The 22,532-nt window shown below is 43.5% G+C and overlaps 1 protein-coding gene across 2 annotated transcripts in view; it reads left to right on the top strand.

Annotated features, from left to right (window-relative positions):
• Window positions 1-22,532, top strand: part of ror2 (receptor tyrosine kinase-like orphan receptor 2) — a 133,272-nt gene that overhangs the window by 106,018 nt on the left and 4,722 nt on the right. Inside the window, exons 5-7 of one of the 2 annotated variants that reach the window (XM_014145451.3) lie at window positions 18,264-18,385; window positions 20,824-21,138; window positions 21,732-21,977. In XM_014145451.3, coding sequence (XP_014000926.1) covers window positions 18,264-18,385; window positions 20,824-21,138; window positions 21,732-21,977 — 683 coding nt within the window. Of the gene's footprint in view, window positions 1-18,263; window positions 18,386-20,823; window positions 21,139-21,719; window positions 21,978-22,532 lie in introns of both variants that reach the window. The other variant, XM_014145441.3, reaches the window with a different exon arrangement.

The raw sequence follows: 22,532 nt of genomic DNA, 5'->3' as shown, positions 1-22,532 counted from the left end.
TCTAACAGCATGCCATTGAACAAAACATGCATTGAAGCAGAATATTAACTCATTTGAGAACAGAGGCTCCTGCAGCTTCTCTTCTCCTTTCCTTTGAAGCTCTCCTGACGTGAATGAGTTAAAGACAGAGCAGGGAATAGATTCCTTCACTGAGTCAGACACTAGCGGTTTTCATCGAGGTTGGTCCAAAACTGGAAAGAATGCTGATTCATAGTCTCCATATTCTTGACTCTGACTTGATTAGCTCAGGTCTTAGTGATGAATCGGTCTTGCTTTAGGTGGTCTCGAAAACAACACTGGCTGATTCATAGTCTCTCTATTGTGACCAGTTGTTTTTGGAATCTCAGTCAGAACAAATTGCTTATATCATCAGTAGGTTAACAATGTAATTAGCAGTTTTGTCAAATGCAGGATGCTAACCAGTCGTCATGTCTATTGCTAACCTAGCTTCATTGCTAGCCTGGCTTTAAGTGACTTTGGGACATTTAAAAGCACTAGGCTTACAGTTGAAGTCGGAAGTTTACATGCACTTAGGTTGGAGTCATTAAAACTCATTTTTCAACCACTCCACAAATTTCTTGTTAACAAACTATAGTTTTGGCAAGTCGGTTAGGACATCTACTTTGTGCATGACACAAGTCATTTTTCCAACAATTGTTTACAGACAGATTATTTCACTTATAATTCACTGTATCACAATTCCAGTGGGTCAGAAGTACATACACTAAGTTGACTGTGCCTTTAAACAGCTTGGAAAATTCCAGAAAATTATGTCATGTCTTTAGAAGCTTCTGAAATTGTGATACAGCCTCTGGAATTGTGATACAGTGAATTATAAGTGAAATAATCTGTCAGTAAACAATTGTTGGAAATAATTTGAGTCAATTGGAGGTGTACCTGTGGATGTATTTCAAGGCCTACTTTCAAACTCAGTGCCTCTTTGTTTGTGTAACCGATGTGAAATGGCTAGTTAGTTAGCTTTGGTGCGCACTAATAGCGTTTCAATTGGGTGACGTCACTCGCTCTGAGACCTGAAGTAGTTGTTCCCCTTGCTCTGCAAGGGCTGTGGCTTTTGTGGCGCGGTGGGTGTCAGTTGTTGATGTGTGCAGAGGGTCCCTGGTTCAAGCCCAGGTTGGGGCGAGGAGAGGGATGGAAGCTATACTGTTACACTTGACATCATGGGACAATCGAAAGAAATCAGCCAAGACCTCAGAAAAAGAATTGTAGACCTCCACAAGTCTGGTTCATCCTTGGGAGCAATTTCCAAACGCCTGAAGGTACCACGTTCATCTGTACAAACAATAGTACGCAAGTATAAACACCATGGGACCACGCAGCCGTCATACCGCTCAGGAAGGAGATGCGTTCTGTCTCCTAGAGATGAACGTACTTTGGTGCAAAAAGTGCAAATCAATCCCAGAACAACAACAAAGGACCTTGTGAAGATGCTGGAGGAAATGGGTACAAAAGTATCTATATCCACAGTAAAACGAGTCCTATAGCAACATAACTTGAAAGGCCGCTCAGCAAGGAAGAAGCCACTGCTCCAAAACCGCCACAAAAAAGCCAGACTACGGTTTGCAACTGCACATGGAGACAAAGATTGTACTCTTTGGAGAAATGTCCTCTGGTTTGATGAAACAAAAATAAAACTGTTTGGCAATAATGACCATCGTTATGTTTGGAGAAAAAGGGGGAGACTTGCAAGCCAAAGAACACCATCCCAGCCGTGAAGCACGGGGGTGGCAGCATCATGTTGTAGGGGTGCTTTGCTGCAGGAGGGACTGGTGCACTTAACAAAATAGATGGCATCATGAGGTAGGAAAATTATGTGGATATATTGAAGCAACATCTCAAGATATCAGTCAAAGCTTGGTCGCACATAGGTCTTCCATATGGACATTGACCTCAAGCATACTTCCAAAGTTGTGGCAAAATGGCTTAAGGACAACAAAGTCAAGGTATTGGAGTGGCCATCACAAAGCCATGACCTCAATCCCACAGAAAATTTGTGGGCAGAACTGAAAAAGTGTGTGCGAGCAAGGAGGCCTACAAACCTGACTGCTACACCAGCTCTGTCAGGAGGAACGGGCCAAAATTCACCTAACTTATAGTGGGAAGCTTGTGGAAGGCTAGCCAAAATGTTTGACCCAAGTTAAACATTAAAGGCAATGCTACCAAATACTAATTGAGTGTATGTAAACTTCTGACCCACTGGGAATGTGATGAAAGAAATAAAAGCTGAAATAAATCATTCTCTCTACTATTATTCTGACATTTCACATTCTTAAAATAAAGTGGTGATCCTAACTGAGCTAAGACAGAGCATTTTTACTAGTATTAAATGTCAGGAATTGTGAAAAACGGAGTTTAAATGTATTTGTCTAAGGTGTATGTAAACTTCCGACTTCAACTGTATATAAAACCCATGTGTTATTATTGCTATTATAAAGGGCAGAATCCAGTCAGTGTTTTTTGGACACGTGCTAGCCGTTAGCGTAGCTTAGCACTCGACCAATGTGTCAGACTTGCTATAGCGCTCTATATTCTGCTCTGTTCACACCGCCCACCGCTATCCACTCAGACACACACTCTCTACGTAGACCGTGTCTAACTCAACAGAGCGCTTGGCCAATATAAATCACACTCCCCCTCACTCTGTTTCCTCAAAACCAGACCAGCTCAATGACCATGGCAGTGTGTGCCCCCCCCCCCCCCAAAATGACTGCTAGTTGCCCCCCAAAACACACACCAACACACCCAGTTACACAAAAAAAAAGCACTTGTTGCTTTTGGCTGCTGTGGCGTCCTAATAAAGCCTAACAAAGCGGGGGATGATTGGAAGTTGAAGCCGATAAGCAAGGGGGGAGGGGTGTCTGAAAGGAGTGGTGGACCTCCGTAGGTGCAACAGTGTGGGACCCCTGCTTTGGGACTCCTTTACATAAGCTGGGAAACAAAAGACTCATTCTAATGTCGGACAGGCCCTGTTTAATGTCCCAGGGAGCCCTAAGAAAGCTGGCAGTCACCCTCGGTTTGGGGTCGTAATTGTTCCTAGCCAAGGTCAAATAAATAGCGCTAAGTCTGAGGGGCCATTCTGAAAGCCACTCACACTGAATGGAGCATGTTAACCAAAGTAGGCTACTGAAGAGAACAGGATGGATTGAGATGGGGGGAGGGGGGTTGAGGGTACACTCAAACGAATATGATACAAGGCTAGGTAGTGACTTGTTGTGGATTGGTTGTTTCAGAAGTACGAGCTGTTGATGGGATGTGGTCCATTTTATTTATTTATTTATATATATATATATATATATATACTGCTCAAAAAAATAAAGGGAACACTTAAACAACACAATGTAACTCCAAGTCAATCACATTTCTGTGAAATCAAACTGTCCACTTAGGAAGCAACACTGATTGACAATACATTTCACATGCTGTTGTGCAAATGGAATAGACAACAGGTGGAAATTATAGGCAATTAGCAAGACACCCCCAATAAAGGAGTGGTTGTGCCGGTGGTGACCACAGACCACTTCTCAGTTCCTATGCTTCCTGGCTGATGTTTTGGTCACTTTTGAATGCTGGCGGTGCTTTCACTCTAGTGGTAGCATGAGACGGAGTCTACAACCCACACAAGTGGCTCAGGTAGTGCAGCTCATCCAGGATGGCACATCAATGCGAGCTGTGGCAAGAAGGTTTGCTGTGTCTGTCAGCGTAGTGTCCAGAGCATGGAGGCGCTACCAGGAGACAGGCCAGTACGTCAGGAGACGTGGAGGAGGCCGTAGGAGGGCAACAACCCAGCAGCAGGACCGCTACCTCCGCCTTTGTGCAAGGAGGAGCAGGAGGAGCACTACCAGAGCCCTGCAAAATGACCTCCAGCAGGCCACAAATGTGCATGTGTCTGCTCAAACTGTCAGAAACAGACTCCATGAGGGTGGTATGAGGGCCCGACGTCCACAGGTGGGGGTTGTGCTTACAGCCCAACACCGTGCAGGACGTTTGGCATTTGCCAGAGAACACCAAGATTGGCAAATTCGCCACTGGCGCCCTGTGCTCTTCACAGATGAAAGCAGGTTCACACTGAGCACATGTGACAGACGTGACAGAGTCTGGAGACGCCGTGGAGAACGTTCTGCTGCCTGCAACATCCTCCAGCATGACCGGTTTGGCAGTGGGTCAGTCATGGTGTGGGGTGGCATTTCTTTGGGGGGCCGCACAGCCCTCCATGTGCTCTCCAGAGGTAGCCTGACTGCCATTAGGTACCGAGATGAGATCCTCAGACCCCTTGTGAGACCATATGCTGGTGCGGTTGGCCCTGGGTTCCTCCTAATGCAAGACAATGCTAGACCTCATGTGGCTGGAGTGTGTCAGCAGTTCCTGCAAGAGGAAGGCATTGATGCTATGGACTGGCCCGCCCGTTCCCCAGACCTGAATCCAATTGAGCACATCTGGGACATCATGTCTCGCTCTATCCACCAACGCCACGTTGAACCACAGACTGTCCAGGAGTTGGCGGATGCTTTAGTCCAGGTCTGGGAGGAGATCCCTCAGGAGACCATCCGCCACCTCATCAGGAGCATGCCCATGCGTTGTAGGGAGGTCATACAGGCACGTGGAGGCCACACACACTACTGAGCCTCATTTTGACTTGTTTGAAGGACATTACATCAAAGTTGGATCAGCCTGTAGTGTGGTTTTCCACTTTAATTTTGAGTGTGACTCCAAATCCAGACCTCCATGGGTTGATAAATTGGATTTCCATTGATTATTTTTGTGTGATTTTGTTGTCAGCACATTCAACTATGTAAAGAAAAAAGTATTTAATAAGATTATTTCATTCATTCAGATCTAGGATGTGTTATTTTAGTGTTCCCTTTATTTTTTTGAGCTATATATATATATATATATATATATATATATATATACACACACACACACACCGCTAATGTACCCCCAAGTGAGCTACCACCCTTCCATTCAGTGTGTGGTTACCTTAATAGGACTTCCAACTGTAACCCTCCTCACCTAAACTTGAATTCTGACTAAGCAATGATTCAGAGACCTTTTTAACAACACCTTAGCAATAACCAACCAAGACAATTCCCTTTGAAGTACAACGTGGAGGAAGAGGCACGAGAAGTGAATCATTCTTCTGTGGTCTTGTCTGCATCTCAAATGTGGCACCCTATATCCTAGTGCACTACTTTTGACTAGAGCCTATACTGGTCAAAAGTAGTGTACTATATATAGGGAATTAGGATGACATTTGGGATGCAGACAATAAGCTATGTGCTAAGAATGTTTTGATCAACTGCAAATTCAGACAGTCATTATTATCACAAAGGGGTCACACAATAAAAGGAATATGTTTGAAGTTGCACCTAGATGCTGATCTTGGGTGAGTTTTGTATTTTTCCCACTAATGGTGGGAGGGGAAGCGTACCCTAGATCTGTACCTAGGAGAAACTCTTCCCCCCCCCCCCCCCCAGAGCATTGTCCCTTTCTGGAGGCTCATGGGAGAAGAAGAGGCTCTCAGGCTAGTACTGATAGTGGGGGCTGTTTCCGTGACGATGGTTCCCTAGCCCAATCAAACAGAGAACTGGTGGTAGATTAGTGCTCTGTCATAAATACCAGACTGGAGCAATGCTTTTGTATCTCTGAGTACCCCTTTCTTCTCACTCTCCTCTCAATTTCAATTCAATTTAAAGGGTTATATTGGCATGGGGAACATACACTACCGTTCAAAAGTTTGGGGTCACTTAGAAATGTACTTGTTTTTGAAAGAAAAGCAAATTTTTGGTCCATTAAAATAACATCAAATTGATCAGAAATACAGTGTAGACATTGTTAATGTTGTAAATGACTATTGTAGCTGGAAATGATAGATTTTTTATGGAATATCTACATAGGCGTACAGAGGCCCATTATCAGCAACCATCACTCCTGTGTTCCAATGGCACGTTGTGTTAGCTAATCCAAGTTTTATCATTTTAAAAGGCTAATTGATCATTAGAAAACCCTTTTGCAATTATGTTAGCACAGCTGAAAACTGTTGTTCTGTTTAAAGAAGCAATAAAACTGTCCTTCTTTAGACTGGTTGAGTATCTGGAGCATCAGCATTTGTGGGTTCGATTACAGGCTCAAAATGGCCAGAAACAAAGAACATTCTTCTGAAACTTGTCAGTCTATTCTTGTTCTGAGAAATTAAGGCTATTCTATGCGAGAAATTGCCAAGAAACTGAAGGTCTCGTACAACGCTGTGTACTACTCCCTTCACAGAACAGAGCAAACTGGCGCTAACCAGAATAGAAAGAGGAGTGGGAGGCCCTTTCTAACCTGAGAAAAAATCCAACCAGGAAGTGGTTTGTAGTTTTTCAACTTATTGCCTTTCCAAACTACAGTGTCTGTGGGGTCATTTTGCACTTCCTAAGGCTTCCACTAGATGTCAACAGTCTTTAGAACCTTGTTTCATGCTTCTACTGTTACTGGGAAGAGAATAAGAGCTGTCTCAAGCCTGAGACCAACGAGTTGTTTACTGTGCGGGCACGCAGGCGCGCCGTTCCTTCTTTTTCCTCTGTAATGAATATGCTATGGTCCGGTTGGAATATTATCGAAGATTTATCTTAAAAAGACCCTAAGGATTGATTGTAAACATTGTTTGACATGTTTCTACGAACGGTAATGGAACTATTTGACTTTTCGTCTCGGGTTTTGCGCTCACGCATTATGCCTTTGGATTAGTAATCTGAACGCACGAACAAACCGGAGGTATTTGGACATAAATATGGAGTTTATCGAACAAAACAAACATTTCTTGTGGAAGTGGGAGTCCTGGGAGTGCATTCCGACGAAGATCAGCAAAGGTAAGTGAAGATTTATAGTACTATTTCTGAGTTTAGTTGACTCCAGAACTTGGCGGGTAACTGTATAGCTTGCTTTGATGGTTGAGCTCTGTACTCAATGTGCTTTCGCCGTAAAGCTATTTTGAAATCTGACACAGCGGTTGCATTAAGGAGAAGTGTATCTATAATTCTTTCAATAACTGTTGTAAATTTTATCAACGTTTATGATGAGTATTTTTGTACATTGATGTGCTCATTCGCCGGAGTTTTGGAGGCAATACATTTTCTGAACATCACGCGCCAATGTAAAATGGGGTTTATGGATATAAATAATAACTTTATCGAACAAAACATACATGTATTGTGTAACATTGAGTCCTGGGAGTGTCATCTGATGAAGATCATCAAAGGTTAGTGATTCATTTTAGCTGAATTTCTGTTTTTTGTGACGCCTCTCCTTGCTTGGAAAATGGCTGTGTGGTTTTTCTTGTTTAGGCGCTGTCCTAACATAATCTAATGTTATGCTTTCGCCATAAAGCCTTTTTGAAATCGGATAATATGGTTGGATTAATGAGAAGTGTATCTTTAAAATGGGATATAATAGTTGTATGTTTGAGAAATATGAATTATGAGATTATTGTTGTTTTGAATTTGCCGCCCTGCTATTTCACTGGCTGTTGAATAGTGTGTCCGCGAGCGTCCCACATGTCCCAGAGAGGTTAAACGCAAGTAAAACTAAATGCATGCTATTCAATCGATCACTGCCCGCACCTGCTCGCCTGTCCAGCATCACTATTCTGGACGGCTCTGACTTACGTGGACAACTACAAATACCTGGGTGTCTGGTTAGACTGTAAACTCTCCTTCCAGACTGACATTAAGCATCTCCAATCCAAAATTAAATCTAGAATCGGCTTCCTATATCGCAACAAAGCATCCTTCACTCATGCTGCCAAACATACCCTCATAAAACTGACCATCCTACTGATCCTCGACTTCGGTGATGTCATCTATAAAATAGCCTCCAACACTCTACACAACAAACTGGATGCAGTCTATCACATTGCTATCCGTTTTGTCACCAAAGCCCCATACACCATTGCGACCTGTATGCTCTCATTGGTTGGCCCTCGCTTCATACTCGTCGCCAAACCCACTGGCTACAGGTCATCTACAAGTCTCTGCTAGGTAAAGCCCCGCCTTATCTCAGCTCACTGGTCACCATAGCAGCACCCACTCGTAGCACGCGCTTCAGCAGGTATATCTCACTGGTCACCCCCAAAGCCAATTCCTCCTTTGGTCGTCTTTCCTTCCAGTTCTCTGCTGCCAATGACTGGAACGAACTACAAAAATCTCTGAAACTGGAAACACTTATCTCCCTCACTAGCTTTAAGCACCAGCTGTCAGAGCAGCTCACAGATCACTGCACCTGTACATAGATGGGCTGTTTACAGACGGGCTATCTACCTACCGCATCCCAATACTGTATTTATTTATTTACCTTGCTCCTTTGCACCCCAGTATCTCAACTTGCACATTCATCTTCTGCACATGTACCATTCCAGTGTTTAATTGCTATATTGTAATTACATCGCCACCATGGCCTATTTATTGCCTTAACTTACCTCATTTGCACTCACTGTATATAGACTTTTTGTTTTCTTTTGTTCTACTGTATTATTTATTGACTGTATGTTTTGTTTATTCCATGTGTAACTCTGTGTTGTTGTATGTGTCGAACTGCTGTGCTTTATCTTGGCCAGGTCGTAGTTGCAAATGAGAACTTGTTCTCAACTAGCCTACCTGGTTAAATAAAGGTGAAATTAAAAAAAAGTGTTGTGTGGGTTAAAATAAACCGAAGTGGAGCAGTGAAGAAGATCCAGGGTTTTCCACTCATAGTTTTATATGTAATTACCAAGACCGAGTCTCACATGTGGCACTGAAGATGGTCCTGTCTGTTTTGTCACTAGTGAGATTTTGTTTTTCCAACTTGGTGAACAGCCGTTCTTAACGGCCTGTCCGGGCTTCTATGTAAACCAATCTCTCCCATTATTTAATTCATTATCGCCACCTTGTGGTAAAGTTGATTTTTTTACCTGCACTGTCCTTTACTGACACAAAGACCACTGCATGAACCATTTTTAATTTAATCCAGAGGCCAAACAAGTGACATTTCTGTAGCTTTCCCCTCTATTAGAAAAACAAACCACACTTCCTGTGCGTAAATCCCTAATTGCCTCTAGTAACGCCATTAAACACAATTTTCTCCCTGGAGGAAATCTGCTTACAAAACTCATTTACATGGCTTGGTGAATCCAGCCAAAGTAAATGAAACGGTCATAAACTATCACATATTACCTCAGAAGGTAATAATCACCTATCCGCTGAGGTAAATATGATGTTTCTCTGCCACCAAAGGCGAAGTTTTCTCTTCGTAGCCTGCAAGTACGCAATGGAGTTCTACCTTGCTGAGGACCTCAGATCTTTATAGAGCTTCCTAGCAATTAGCATGCTTGTTTGTGGAGAGTTGTAATAGGTCACTTGCTACTTGGCATCGCCCAATCAATGCTGAGAACCCGGGAGTTGTGAGGAACTGAGGAAACATCTCATCAGGCTTCAAAAGAGGTGCCAGCCTCCCTCTGTGAGTGTAATTCATGTGTGGCTTGTCTTACTTGGCTCAGCGGGCTTCGTGTGGAGATATAGGGCTGTTGTTTGTCAGGTGTGTTGTTTTTAAGTAAAATTAAGATAAGTTAAGCTATAGCTAAGTCTTTGCTCTTTATGACCGAGAGTCGAACGGTGTATGGGGCACTCTCAAAAGACAGACAATAAACCTACAATTATTTTTTAGCAGCAACCATGTGCTTCATATTATGTTTAGTTATTGTTACTCCCAGTCCAACTCCACATACTAGCTCTGTTGACAGGTTGTTTGACTCAGAGAATCTCACCCTTTCTAAAAACCTATAGAGTGAATGGAACTCTGGAAGCTTTTCTCCCCCTCATTCGTTGTGTTCACAACTAACTGCATTGTTGTTGAGCCATCTGAAGAGTGTCAGACTAATTTGGCTACAGAGCTGGACATCCTGGCCAATAGGAGTCTGTCTCTGATCCAATTCACAGATTGACAATTACTACTGATTCTTTTAGAATATCTGGCTGCCAACGTAAAATGTAACCTTTAACCTAGTGATATAGAATTGAGTCGATTATTACAATAGATGTGAATTAGAATAGGATGTATAAATTAATTGTTCACTTACAGTGGAAAATATGTAGTTTTTTTTACCTTGAAACAGAAACCAAATGTCTCACCTAGCCAAAAGTACTTTCTAAAGAACTTGTCTGTTTCTGAAAATGTTCTTAGCCAGGTTTGCGATTTCTGGTGAAGGGGTCTGGTTTGTGTTAGTTAGGTTGCAATTTGCAAAGTGTGTGTGTGTGTGTGTGTGTGTGTGTGTGTGTGTGTGTGTGTGTGTGTGTGTGTGTGTGTGTGTGTGTGTGTGTGTGTGTGTGTGTGTGTGTGTGTGTGTGTGTGTGTGTGTGTGTGTGTGTGTGTGTACAGAGCTTAATGCTGATCAGGTAGAATGTTTCCCTTATACAGGTTCTCTGTGTTCTGTTGCCCTCTGGCCTGACCTGGTTGCTTTCCCCTCTCTCCACTCTCTTGGACTCACACAAACCCTCCTCTGTCTCTCTCTCGCCCCTTCGCCCCTGTCCACACACCTTCAGGCTGGCTCCCCCCTGTGAAATGCCCAAACAAACGGCATTTCTGAACGTTGCGTTTCAGCAAAGGGAATTTCATATTTGGAGCTTGCATGTTATGTGCTTGTTATGTTACCCAGTTCTCTGTGTGGAGCGGAGCAGGTTTGGAATGGTGTTTTGTGGTGCGGAGATGATCCAAAGAGTTTATTTGGAGCTTGAATGTTATGATACCAATACCCCTCTCTCACTCTTTCTCTGTGTGTTTGGAGAGTTCTACAGGCTTGGAGAAAAGAGGATACAGCTTTTGGTATTGTCTCGTTTTCTTTGCAGGACAAACTACAAAGCCAAGTAATCAAGCCAGTCTTTGCAGATAATCAACATTGTTCTTTGGGGGGGGGTTTGGAAAAGTTTCCCTTCGTAGCAAAACAGCCCAACGGATCGTGCCGATTTTTAAATTAGTTTCTTGAGTCTCTCCCCCTTTTGTGAAATCACATCGAAAACCATCCGGCAACTCGTCTTTTCTGCTATGGAGTTATTTTACTGTCCACAATCTTCTTGAATAAATATAGGGAAGGTTCCAGACTCTATATATTTTGTGCAGTCACAAGGATAATAGGTGGTTTAGGCCGAGAAGGAAGGCACAGCTTTACAGAAGTAGATGCTCTCAGAGATCAAAAGCTGTTGGAAATTGCTCGCACCACATGAAGGCGTTTTTCTTTCTATAAATACAATTCCTGTGTTTTTCAGTCCAGCTGATGTGAATGAGGGCTAAGTGAAGTTAATGATTTTGGTCTTTTTTTTTTTTTTGGTGCATAAATATCCAATTCAGTTTTTACACACCACACAATTGTACACTACACGCATGTAGTGTTAAATAGTTTTTTTGTGGAATGTGTGCTAATAATGCTTGAGCTGCATTTGTAAAAACATGGAGGTAAATCAATGCCATAAGTCTATAAACAATGTCACTGCCAGAGTAGCCTTAGGGAGTTCTTTCTGTCGGTTTTGACGCCTTTGTCTATGAGTCTGTAGCTATAAACTATAGTGACCTCTCTCGTTCTGAAACTCATCTGACCCTCAGTGCCCACAAGCATTTTAACCCACTCCAGCTCCCGTAGCTGTGTTTCGACTGTGTCCAGTTGGAAACGTTTTCCGTCCTTTTATTCACGCAAGTATTTATTTTTCACCTTCACCACGCATTCGTCGGCCAAAAGGAAGTAAGAAAGTAGGAAGTCGAACCTACAGTAATTCTTGTTAAACTTCAGTCTTCAAACGTGCGTTTTGGGCAAAAAATCCCCCGCAGTTGATCCAAACTGGAGTTAAATTGTAACCATATGGGATATTGAAGCTGGAAGGACTGCAGGGCTTAAAGCATTGACAGCTCTCCTGGCAACGTGCCTCTCTGGAGGACGTTGAAGCAAACGAGAAGTGAACGGTGCAGACATTCCTTTTCTAGAGGTGCCACCCTCTGCACCATATCCATTCACACATCCCATTTGTTTGAATAGAGAGAAAGCACAAATCGCACAAACGCCCTGAAAAATAGGATTCATTTATCTAAGCTGTTGTAAACTTAACTCATGAATTGGAGAAAATATGTCATAACACTGTTGCTCCTGACCTTTAAACTTTTACAGCAACATTGTGCTCTCAAGCAGTCTGGTTCTAGTAACTCCTTTTTTTGTTTACAATACGGCTGAAGAAAGTCTGGACGAAGTCCCCAGGGGCATGGCTATTTTCAAAGTAGCCTTTGTTGGCCCGCCACATGCAATTATGTCCCCAGTTTACCTGCCACATCTACTCCTGCATTTCCCCTCTTCCGTTGAGGGACAACTACAAAGGCTCTCCTTTTTTTTATGAATCAAGCAAGTTTCCTTTCTCTGAGGCGTAACGGCAGTTGACTGCTTTTTGCTCAATGTTTTTTGACATTTTGAAATCTAGCTCTCAACCTCTCAAATCCACGACAACTTCACGTGTATCCAATGCTTTTTTCTGAGCAATTGAAGCCAACCACGGATGACGACACTACAATATTATTGGTCATAGGGTAAAGGATTCAGTCAGAGGTGTCAACGATAACCGTCGTGAAGAGGATTATAGATAATCTGAGGAAGACTAAACACACTGAGGTACACGATGCACACAAAGCATGAGCACTCTCTGATTTGTGTTCCCTGAGATAACCTAGATTGATTTACGATGGCAGGTCGTCTGCTACTGATTACAGGGCAAGCCCAAACACAGCCTTAGACCCCAGATCTCCTTAGAATAGATCTCACCAGTCTCTCTAATCTATATCTAGGTGTCAGTAGCATGCTAGCTGTTCCTGTAGACTGCCAGTCATTGCGCTAATGCTAGTTAGCAATTGCTCCAGAAGCTACATTCAACTTCCTTCAAACTGCACGCAGAGACATCTGACTGGGTGAGTAAAAGAAGGGTTTATGTGCCAAAATCCCTTTAAATCGGAGTTGGATGAAGTTGCCCCCTTGACACTGATCTGAGATCAGTTTATGTCCTGTATGGATTGTGGTTATGATTCATCTTTAGGATTAAACTGGCCCTAGATCTGTGCCTAGGGAAAGATGTGCCTCTTAGCTGGAAAGTGTGCATGTTCCCCTAATATGAATCTGGTATTCAAGAGCAGTGTGTGATTATTGTACATTTTTAACAACTGGCTTTGGACCAGTGTTGTTCTAGTTAATCTAGACGACTGGGGTTAGAGAGAACTGATCCGAATTCAGTTGTTAAGGGCAGCGAGCAGTAACCGCAGCCTTGAGCTAGCTCTCCAGACATTTTGTGTTGGTACGGGTTAAGAGATCAGTATCAGGTTCTCTGCATTGCTTGCTTGGGTTTGGAAAAGAGGATGTCCTCACTTCTTATTTGACTAGTGCACCAAGATCCTTTAGGGAAAGCAAACGCATTGCACTCAAAGGGAAGGTAAGCCTACTGTGTATCAACAATACTCTTACTAAAGGAAGGTAGGCATACTGTGTAACCTACAAGAGTCTTACATAAGGGGAATTTTATCCAAAGATTCCCAACCCACAGTACTGTTGTTGAAATCCTTAAACCTACCCACTGGCCCACGTCTTTTCCTTTGCTTGGATCCCACTTTTCTTTAATCTGAGAAAAGGGCAGATCACGGGACACTCTAGAATGCTGAAGTCTCCCTTGGCGAGTCGACGTACGTCATTGTGGCTTTGCTTCCCAGTGCTGCGGCTTTCTTTTTCCCTTCCCTCCTCCTGCTGCTTCCATATGGGCTGGCTCTGGGTGAAGTTTTCCCTGGTACAGATCTAGGATCAGTTTCCCCTCCCCAATCCTAACCTTAACCATTAGTGGGAAAGATGCAAAGCTGACCCAAGATCAGTGTCTAAGGGCAACGCCGCCCTATACATTTGGGGCTGCCTGTCAGCTGAGGGGTCTGTGAGGGGCAGCCAAGTTTTAGGATTGGGAGCTTTGCGATATTCGATGTTCTTCCCGTCTCTCTCCCACTCTCTGTTGTGAGGAAGTATGTTTCAAGCACATCCAAAACAGTGTTATTGAATACTTAATCGTGTTTACCTCCCGGATTAGATTTTTTTTTGTGTGATATTGTGTAGAAAGACATGACTTTACAATTTAAATGACTGAAAATGTATGAGTTCAGTGTGTTAGTTGTTTTGGAAATGATCTAGGTCTAGGCCTATATGATCAGGACTATTTTCAAAGTAAGATAACATTAAACTTTCTTTTTATTTTTTACATTTAACCTGTATTCTCTTGATTAAAGTCTTATTTACAGTTTAACACTGATGTTAGTTCTTCAAATGATGTATTTGATTAAAACAGAAAGATGAAGTAAATAGCCCACATTATCTGGAAAAATACATTTATTTTCACTTATTTATTTTCATTCAGGTTTTTGATCTCAAAATCACATCTTTAAAAAAAAACATAATTGGATGTAAGTCCACAACTATGCTTAAACCACATCAGGAGACCACTTTTGAGGTCTGGGAAAAGTTTGAGAAATTTAGATTTTTGGGTGTAGTTACTCTGTAATTCCAGTGTGCACCTAGCAAGAACCTGTTGTTTAGTGCTGTTTTTTTTTTTTTTGAGCACGTGATGGTACAGTTTACAAAACAAATACCCACTGGATTGATGAAAATAATCATGATATCATTCTGAAAGAATAGGCTACTTTGTAGTTAATATTTAATTGAGAAGTTTTTTTGGGGAAAGCCTTTCCATCTACCAGAAGACTGTAATCGTTAGCATTATCGCTAACTGCTACACAAAGAGGTAGACGCGCGCACCACACACAGACAGGGGCATTCTCCTTCCCTCTTCAGAAAGTTGCAGGAAATACGAATCACTGATGCCTATCCTGGCCAAGATTACACAATTATATACAGACAACATGAAAAAACTACAAGTAATCTAGTAAAAAACCATAGAAATCACAGGAGTATAACGAAATCATAAAACAGCAAATTAAAAACATTGACAGGTCAAGGGATCAGCCTCAAAATCCTTCATCAATGATTTAAAAACACCAATTGGGACAAGTTATTCCATTTTAAAACTATTTTTTTTAAGGCATTCCAAGTCGATGGCGCAGAGTCCATAAAAGCCCTTTTACCAAATTCCGTTTGGACATTTGGAACAGATTGCAGGATAAAATCCTGTGAACGAAGAGAGTACCCACCACATTTCTGAAGAATAAAAATGCCCCAAAAAATGGTAGTAAACCCAAAATGGTTTTATAAATAAAAGTATACCAGTGACTGAGCATACGCATGACTAGAGAAGGCCAGCCAACCCTGGTATATAAAGTACAGTGGTGCGTAAGGGTTTTGCAGTTTTAAAATAAATCTCAATGCTCCATGGTAAAGGGTGTCAATTCATCTCAAAAACAGAGCGGAAGCATTCATAGATAAAATATCACCATAGTCTAATAAAGGCATAAATGTAGCTGATACTAGCCTCCTTCTGGCTTCAAAAGAAAAACAGGCCTTATTCCTAAAATAAATCCCAACTTCAGTTTACATTTTAATTTAAAAGAGAGGCCTTCATCAATTAAAATTCCAAGATGTATATATGAGGTTACAGCATCAATATCATTGCCCTGACAGGTCGTAATAGGTGAAAGGTTCAGAAGTCTATTTCTTGCTTTAGAAAACACCATTCGTTTAGTTTTGTCAGCATTGAGGATAAGCTTCAATTTACACAAGGTATGTTGAACAGTATAAAAAGCACTTTGCAAGTTCTGGAAATCTTTTGTGAGAGACGAGGCACAACAGTAAATAACAGTATCATCAGCATAAAAGTGAAGTTGCGCATTTTGCAAATTTTTGTCTAAATTATTTATATAAATAGTGAGTAAGAGGGGACCAAGTACAGAGCCCTGGGGCACACCATTACAGACAGACAATTTAACAGACATGAGCCCATCAAATTGAGTGCACTGAGTTCTATCAGACAGATAGTTAACAAACCATGCAACTGTATGCGATCTACGCTCGACAATCTCTGCCTCAGTATAGCATGATCAACTGTATCAAAAGCCTTACAGAGATCAATAAAAAGTGAGGCACAGTGCTGTTTTTTGTCAAGCCTTCAGTGATATCATGGCTGCTGTAATTGTGCTATGCTTGTTCCTGAAGCCCGATTGGTACATTGATAAAATAGTTGGTATATAAAAACTATTTTAGCTGTTCACTAACAAGGGTTTCAAGTATTTTCGCCAAGGGTGACAGCTTTGAGATTGACCTGTAATTTATTTTAAAAGTTGAATCTCCCTCTTTTAAAAGTGGTAGGACAAATGCTGATTTCTAGATCCTTGGAATTTCATTACATTCCAGGGTTAGATTGAACAGATGTGTAAGTGGTTCAGCTATGAAATCAGCTGCCAGTTTTAAAAAGCAGAGATCCAAAAGATTAGGACCTGCAGGCTTTCTCTGATCTAAGGATTTCAGGGCTTTATGTACCTCCTGCACTGAGAATGGCAAAAAGCTAAACGTTTGACCAGCTCTCACTGGCTCCTCCACACAGGGTTTACAGAGACAGAGGATACTGAATCAAACAGCCTACCAGATTATACAAAGTGCTCATATGCCTACCTTTAGTCTGTATAATGGGTTTACACGCTCAGTTCAATGTGTTTTCATATACCGGTTACTGAAAAGAGACATTTGCACAGAAAGACACACACATCTTCTCAGGGATACAGAAAAATGATGCAACCCTTCCTACCCATTCTAGATCATGTGCAAACCTAAGGTAAGTCTCACATTTCAGTAACATACAGGTTTTGTCACTGAACCCACTGCTTGTTTGTGTTGGGGATTAAAGTCTGTAGTCGGCCCTGGCAGCTACCTAACTGATCTGGAACCAGATTTAAGCCCAGTGCAAACACAAAATGCTAATGTTCTCAGAGAAAAGTTTCAAAACAAGGCAATATTACATTAGACATTTCCCCTTTGGTTTAGCTCACAGGCTACCTGCACATCAGCGTACACAGCCATGAGGAATCGGCCCAGAAGTGGCCCCCGAACTGATTGAATCGGGCCGGAATCGGGTGTCGGACTCGCCCCGCAATCAAAATGAATGACTGCCCAGAATCGGCCCAAGTACATCGGGCCGTTTCAGTCTACCGGAATTCAGCCGACTTTGCTGGCATCTTATTAGAACCCCCCCAGAAGCGGCCCAATGCAAATTTAAATAAATGTATACAAATTACCCAATTTTAGTCATTTTAAATATTACTATTATCCATTTTATACATTCAAATTATACCCATCCACAAAAAATAATTTTACGTCGGAGGAAACACCATACACCTGCTGACCGTGTCAGCGTGCATGCGCCTGACCAGCCACAGGAGTCGCCACAGCGCGATGGGACAAGGACATCCCGGCCAGCTAAACCCTCCCCTAACGACGCTGGGCCAATTGTGTGTCGCCTCATGGGTCTCCCGGTCGCGGCCCGGCATCGAACCAGCATCTGTAGCAACACAGTTTGCGCTGCGATGCAGTGTCTTAGACCACTGCGCCACTTGGGAGGCTCCATCCACAAAGTTTTTAATGCTTATCAATTGCCTTGCACAAAGTATCAAAATACTAAAATACAACTTAAACAGGACTCTTAAAGAATTTCATTTAAATGTTAATTGTATTTTTTGATCACAGAAACAATGAGAAAATATGGAAAAAATAATAATGAAATGTTAATTATACAAAGCAGCCCGTGTAATCATCTGCCAGGGAGTATCCCCAATCGGCCCGAGACCCAAGTAATACATTTTGGCCAGATAACTCACACCAGAATCGGACCGCGCTCAATCCCCACATCCTAGCCTTAAGTAATACTGCCGAAGTCTCGGGCCACATGACGTCGGCCGAGTGCCCCGACTCTCAGCCGGAATCACTCCTGATCCACTGTGCTAGCTGGGAGGAGAGGCTGTAATGTTAGCTCACAGGCTACCTGTACATAGGGGGTACACAGGAGAGGCTGTAATGTTAGCTCACAGGCTACCTGTACATCAGCGTACACAGGAGAGGCTGTTATGTAATACGGTAGCATGTTAGTGTTAGCATGTAGCCTAGCCGAGATATCTGGCTGAACAGGCTCTCTGTATCGTGTGTGTGTGTGTGTGTGTCTCTCTCGCTCCGCCCCGCCTATACAACGGTAGGGGAAACATTGAGTGAACCTGTGGTTCATTGTCTGTCTGTGTTCCTACAGGACGCATGAGAAGGGCTTCTGCCAGCCCTACCGGGGCATCGCTTGTGCCCGCTTCATCGGTAACCGCAGCATCTACGTGGAATCTTTTCAGATGCAGGGAGAGAGCGAGAACCGCATCACAGGTGAGACCACACCCCCTCGACCACCCTTATGCTCTGGGGGGGGGGGGGGGGGGGGGGAGTTCCCACTAGGTACAGATCTAGGATCAGCTTCTCCTCCCCAAATGCTAACCTTCACTATTGGCGGGGGAAACTTCAAAACTGAACCAAGATCAGAGCCATCTAGGGGCAAATTCAGTACACTGTATTTTGTCTCCATTACTACCAGAAAGATACAATGTTGTGTTATCTTATTTTGATTTATAGCATAGTGCATTGATCAAGAATACCCTGACAACATCCATAATGTGGCTCAGTTCCATTTATTAGCCATAATGTAAATGTTCCATAATCAGTTCAATACCTAGAACTGGAAAAATGAACACTGGAATAAAAATGATCCCAACTTATTAAGAATTTGCTTTGTCTGCTTGGTCGGTTTAGTAGTGATGTGCCTTGGATTTATCTTTCAATAATTTATTGTTCGCCAAATTGCTGTCCACTTATATTATATTGTTCTGACCCACCGTACAGCGCTTCTTTATTTTCACTGTGAGTCATATGTCCTGGGTATGGTTGCAAAATTCCAGGAACTTTCAATAAATTCCCTGGTTTTTCCTAAATTCCGGTTGGAGGATTCCCGGAATCAGAAGGGAATAAGAAGGAAATCCGGATTCCTCCAACCAAGATTTCGGTTTAAACCAGGGAATTTGTTGAAAGTTCCTGGAAATTTGCAACCCTAGACCTGGGGCTGCCCATGAGAAGTTATGTCCCGGGGCTGCCCGTGGGGAGGAACGTCCCGGGGCTGCCCGTGGGGAGGATGTCCCGGGGCTGCCCGTGGGGAGGAACGTCCCGGGGCTGCCCGTGGGGAGGAACGTCCCGGGGCTGCCCGTGGGGAGGAACGTCCCGGGGCTGCCTGTGGGGAGGCACATCCCAGGGGTCCCGGGGTTGCCCGTGGGGAGGCACATCCCAGGGGTCCCGGGGTTGCCCGTGGGGAGGCACATCCCAGGGGTCCCGGGGTTGCCCGTGGGGAGGCACATCCCAGGGGTCCCGGGGTTGCCCGTGGGGAGGCACATCCCAGGGGTCCCGGGGCTGCCCGTGGGGAGGCACATCCCAGGGGTCCCGGGGCTGCCCGTGGGGAGGCACATCCCAGGGGTCCCGGGGCTGCCTGTGGGGAGTTATGCCAAAATACAGTCACAAGCTCTGCTGGAGTAAAACACTGTCTGTTTCTCTCGTTCTCTTGCTTATTCACACCCGCACACAAAAATGCACGCACATAATCACCTTCGCACAGGCATGATGTGTGTTTTGAACGTTTCCATGTTTTCCAAGTGGTGTAGATGAAGGGTCGTTTTGTAGGATGCATAAGGAAAGGATTGTTTTTACTTGAGTAGTGTATAGATCTGGAGGCTATTAAAGTATGTATGGCAACCAAATCTGACTGGTGAAAATTGCCCTGGCAGATCGTGGTACATATCAGATCTGTAAAATTGGGGGTTCTGGGGGGGGGGGTTTTAAACCTTCGGAATGCACGGGTCTTTACACAAAACAGATGCCAAGTACAGTTACCTAACTCGAGTTTAAGATACCATAAGGACATAGAAAATATGACTAAGAAGTATAATCTTATCGTTAAGCCCCTCAAATGAAATACATTTGAAGCAATAACTCTGTCAGAGAAGATATTGCCCCATGATTCCTCTGTCCCAAACTCGGACTGTATCACAAATGGCACCCTATTCCCTATATAGTGAACAACTTTTGACCATAGGGCTCTGGTCAAAGGTAGTGCACTACATGAGGAATAGGGGTTAACGTCTTGGGACGTAACCCTGTTCTGTTTGGCATGGGTTCTCTCAGGAAATGAGGGTATTTTCTTTCATTACTTTCACTCCTCTATGTAATAATATCTTATAGTGAGGACATAGTGTCCCTACCTCAAGTAGAAGACTAACCCCCAAAAACAGAAAAGGCTTATGGGAAGAGTTTCCCGTTCACTTTGCTTACTTTGTATTGATGGCATACAAAAGTTGATATAAAGACAGTAGTGCTTCAGAATGGACCCCAGGAAGAGTAGTGGAGATCCTAATGAAAGGCTAAATACGATAATCAGAATATACTCTTAGAATGGCATCTCTAAATTTGGCCAAACTCAACACCATCATATATTCTTGTGAATTCAAGGGGTTGTTTGACCAGGGCCCATATTCATTCAAATATCTCAGAGTAGCAGTGCAGATCTAGTGAATTCTGCCTTTTAGGTCATAATGAATAAGATTTACATGGACAGTGGGCATCTGATCCTGAATCAGCACTCTTACTCTGAGACACTTAATGGATAGGAGCCCGGAACACTCAGGGTTCATCTAGAGGTCTGAACCTCTTGATGAGGTCACTAGGTGTTGAACTCAAGTCTCTATAATATAATGACTCACTACTCCTGCTCTCCCCCCCCCCCACAGCCGCGTTCACCATGATCGGCACGTCCACACAGCTCTCGGACCAGTGCTCCAAGTTCGCCATCCCCTCCTTCTGCCACTACGTGTTCCCGCTGTGCGACGAGGGGGCTCGGGGCCCGCGGCGCCGCCAGCTGTGCCGTGACGAGTGCGAGGCACTAGAGAACGAGTTGTGCCACACCGAGTACACCATCGCCCGCTCTAACCCTCTCATCCTTATGCAGCTGGAGCTGCCCAGCTGCCACCTGCTGCCCCACCCGGGCTCGCCCGACGCTGCCAACTGCATGAGGATCGGGGTGCCCCTGGACAAGCTGGGTACATGTAAGTGGACAATAGACATAGACACACAGACACTAACACGGTGGTCCCGTGTGGCTCAGTTGCTAGAACATGGTGTTTGCAATGCCAGGGTTGTGGGTTCGATTCCCACGGGGGACCAGTACAGAAAAAAAAAAAAAATGAAATGAAATGTATGCATTCACTACTGTAAGTCGCTCTGGATAAGAGCGTCTGCTAAATGACTAAAATGTAAATGTAACACACAAGACAGGGACATGTAGGTGGATACCTGAACACAAACATGCAGGCAGAGGTAGACAGATAGACAGACACAGGCTGTCACCTATATTTTGTAATATGCACATTTTTGAATGACATTTCATTACATCATCAGGTCAAGGAACTATGGTTGTTTGTATTGTGTATCTAGGGGGCCCTCTTGTGGCATTTCTGGAAATTGTTACTTTGGCACATTTAGGTAGGGGATCTACATTTGAAGAAACTTAACACAACTTCAAACTTGCTTCTTCTTCTTCCTTATTTGATTTCCTGGCAGTTATAATTCAAACATTGTAAAAACATAGATGAAGTCATCCAAAACTAACTTTTAATCTTCGCGAAAGATTCGCCAACAGATCACAGCTGCTACAATGGCAGCGGAGCCAACTATAAGGGCACGGTGAGCGTCTCCAAATCAGGCTACCCCTGCCAGCCGTGGAGTGCCCAGTACCCCCACAGCCACCACCTGTCCCCCGTGGAGTATCCTGAGCTGCGAGGGGGCCACAACTTCTGCCGTAACCCCGGGGGCCAGATGGACGGTCCCTGGTGCTTCACCCTTGACCAGCAGGTCAGAGTGGACCTGTGCGACGTCCGCCCCTGCAGTGAGTACTGAACCCCAGAGTTATTTTATGGCCGGCCTTTGATTTCCATGGAAAATACTCCTGGGCTACAGCACCCAAATATTTATTTACTAAACTTAGTAAGAGCTGAGCATGTCTTTTTAGCATTTTGTCACCGATTTGGCACATCCCCCCCACTTCACATAAAAGGTGTGAGATCTCAGAGTCCCAGTCTGGTGGAAAATGTTAGAATGAGTAGTAAAAAAGGTAATGTGTTTGTTTGTGATGCCAGTGGTATCGTATGTACATAATGATAGTGTTACTTTTACTACATGCCATTCCATTCCTCTTACATGAGTACACTTGGACTTTTCTACATTGCATTATATGTGCACACATAATAGGCCATTTTTTCCGGACCCAGATAAAACCTTAAATGGACTAAAATGTAGGCTCAGTGAAGAATCTCCATTTGAAAGTGCTTTTCAGTCCAAGAATCTGAATCTGGAAAATCTACATTTAATCAATAAAAACACTAAAGTAGTTAACTCAGTAATGCCCAGTTCAAGGTAGAGTCAGCGATACACAAAGTAAACC

Source organism: Salmo salar, chromosome 01 (genome assembly GCF_965601325.2).
Source record: "Salmo salar chromosome 01, fSalSal1, whole genome shotgun sequence".
Taxonomy (NCBI): domain Eukaryota; kingdom Metazoa; phylum Chordata; class Actinopteri; order Salmoniformes; family Salmonidae; genus Salmo; species Salmo salar.
This window is presented reverse-complemented; position numbering and strand designations above follow the sequence as displayed.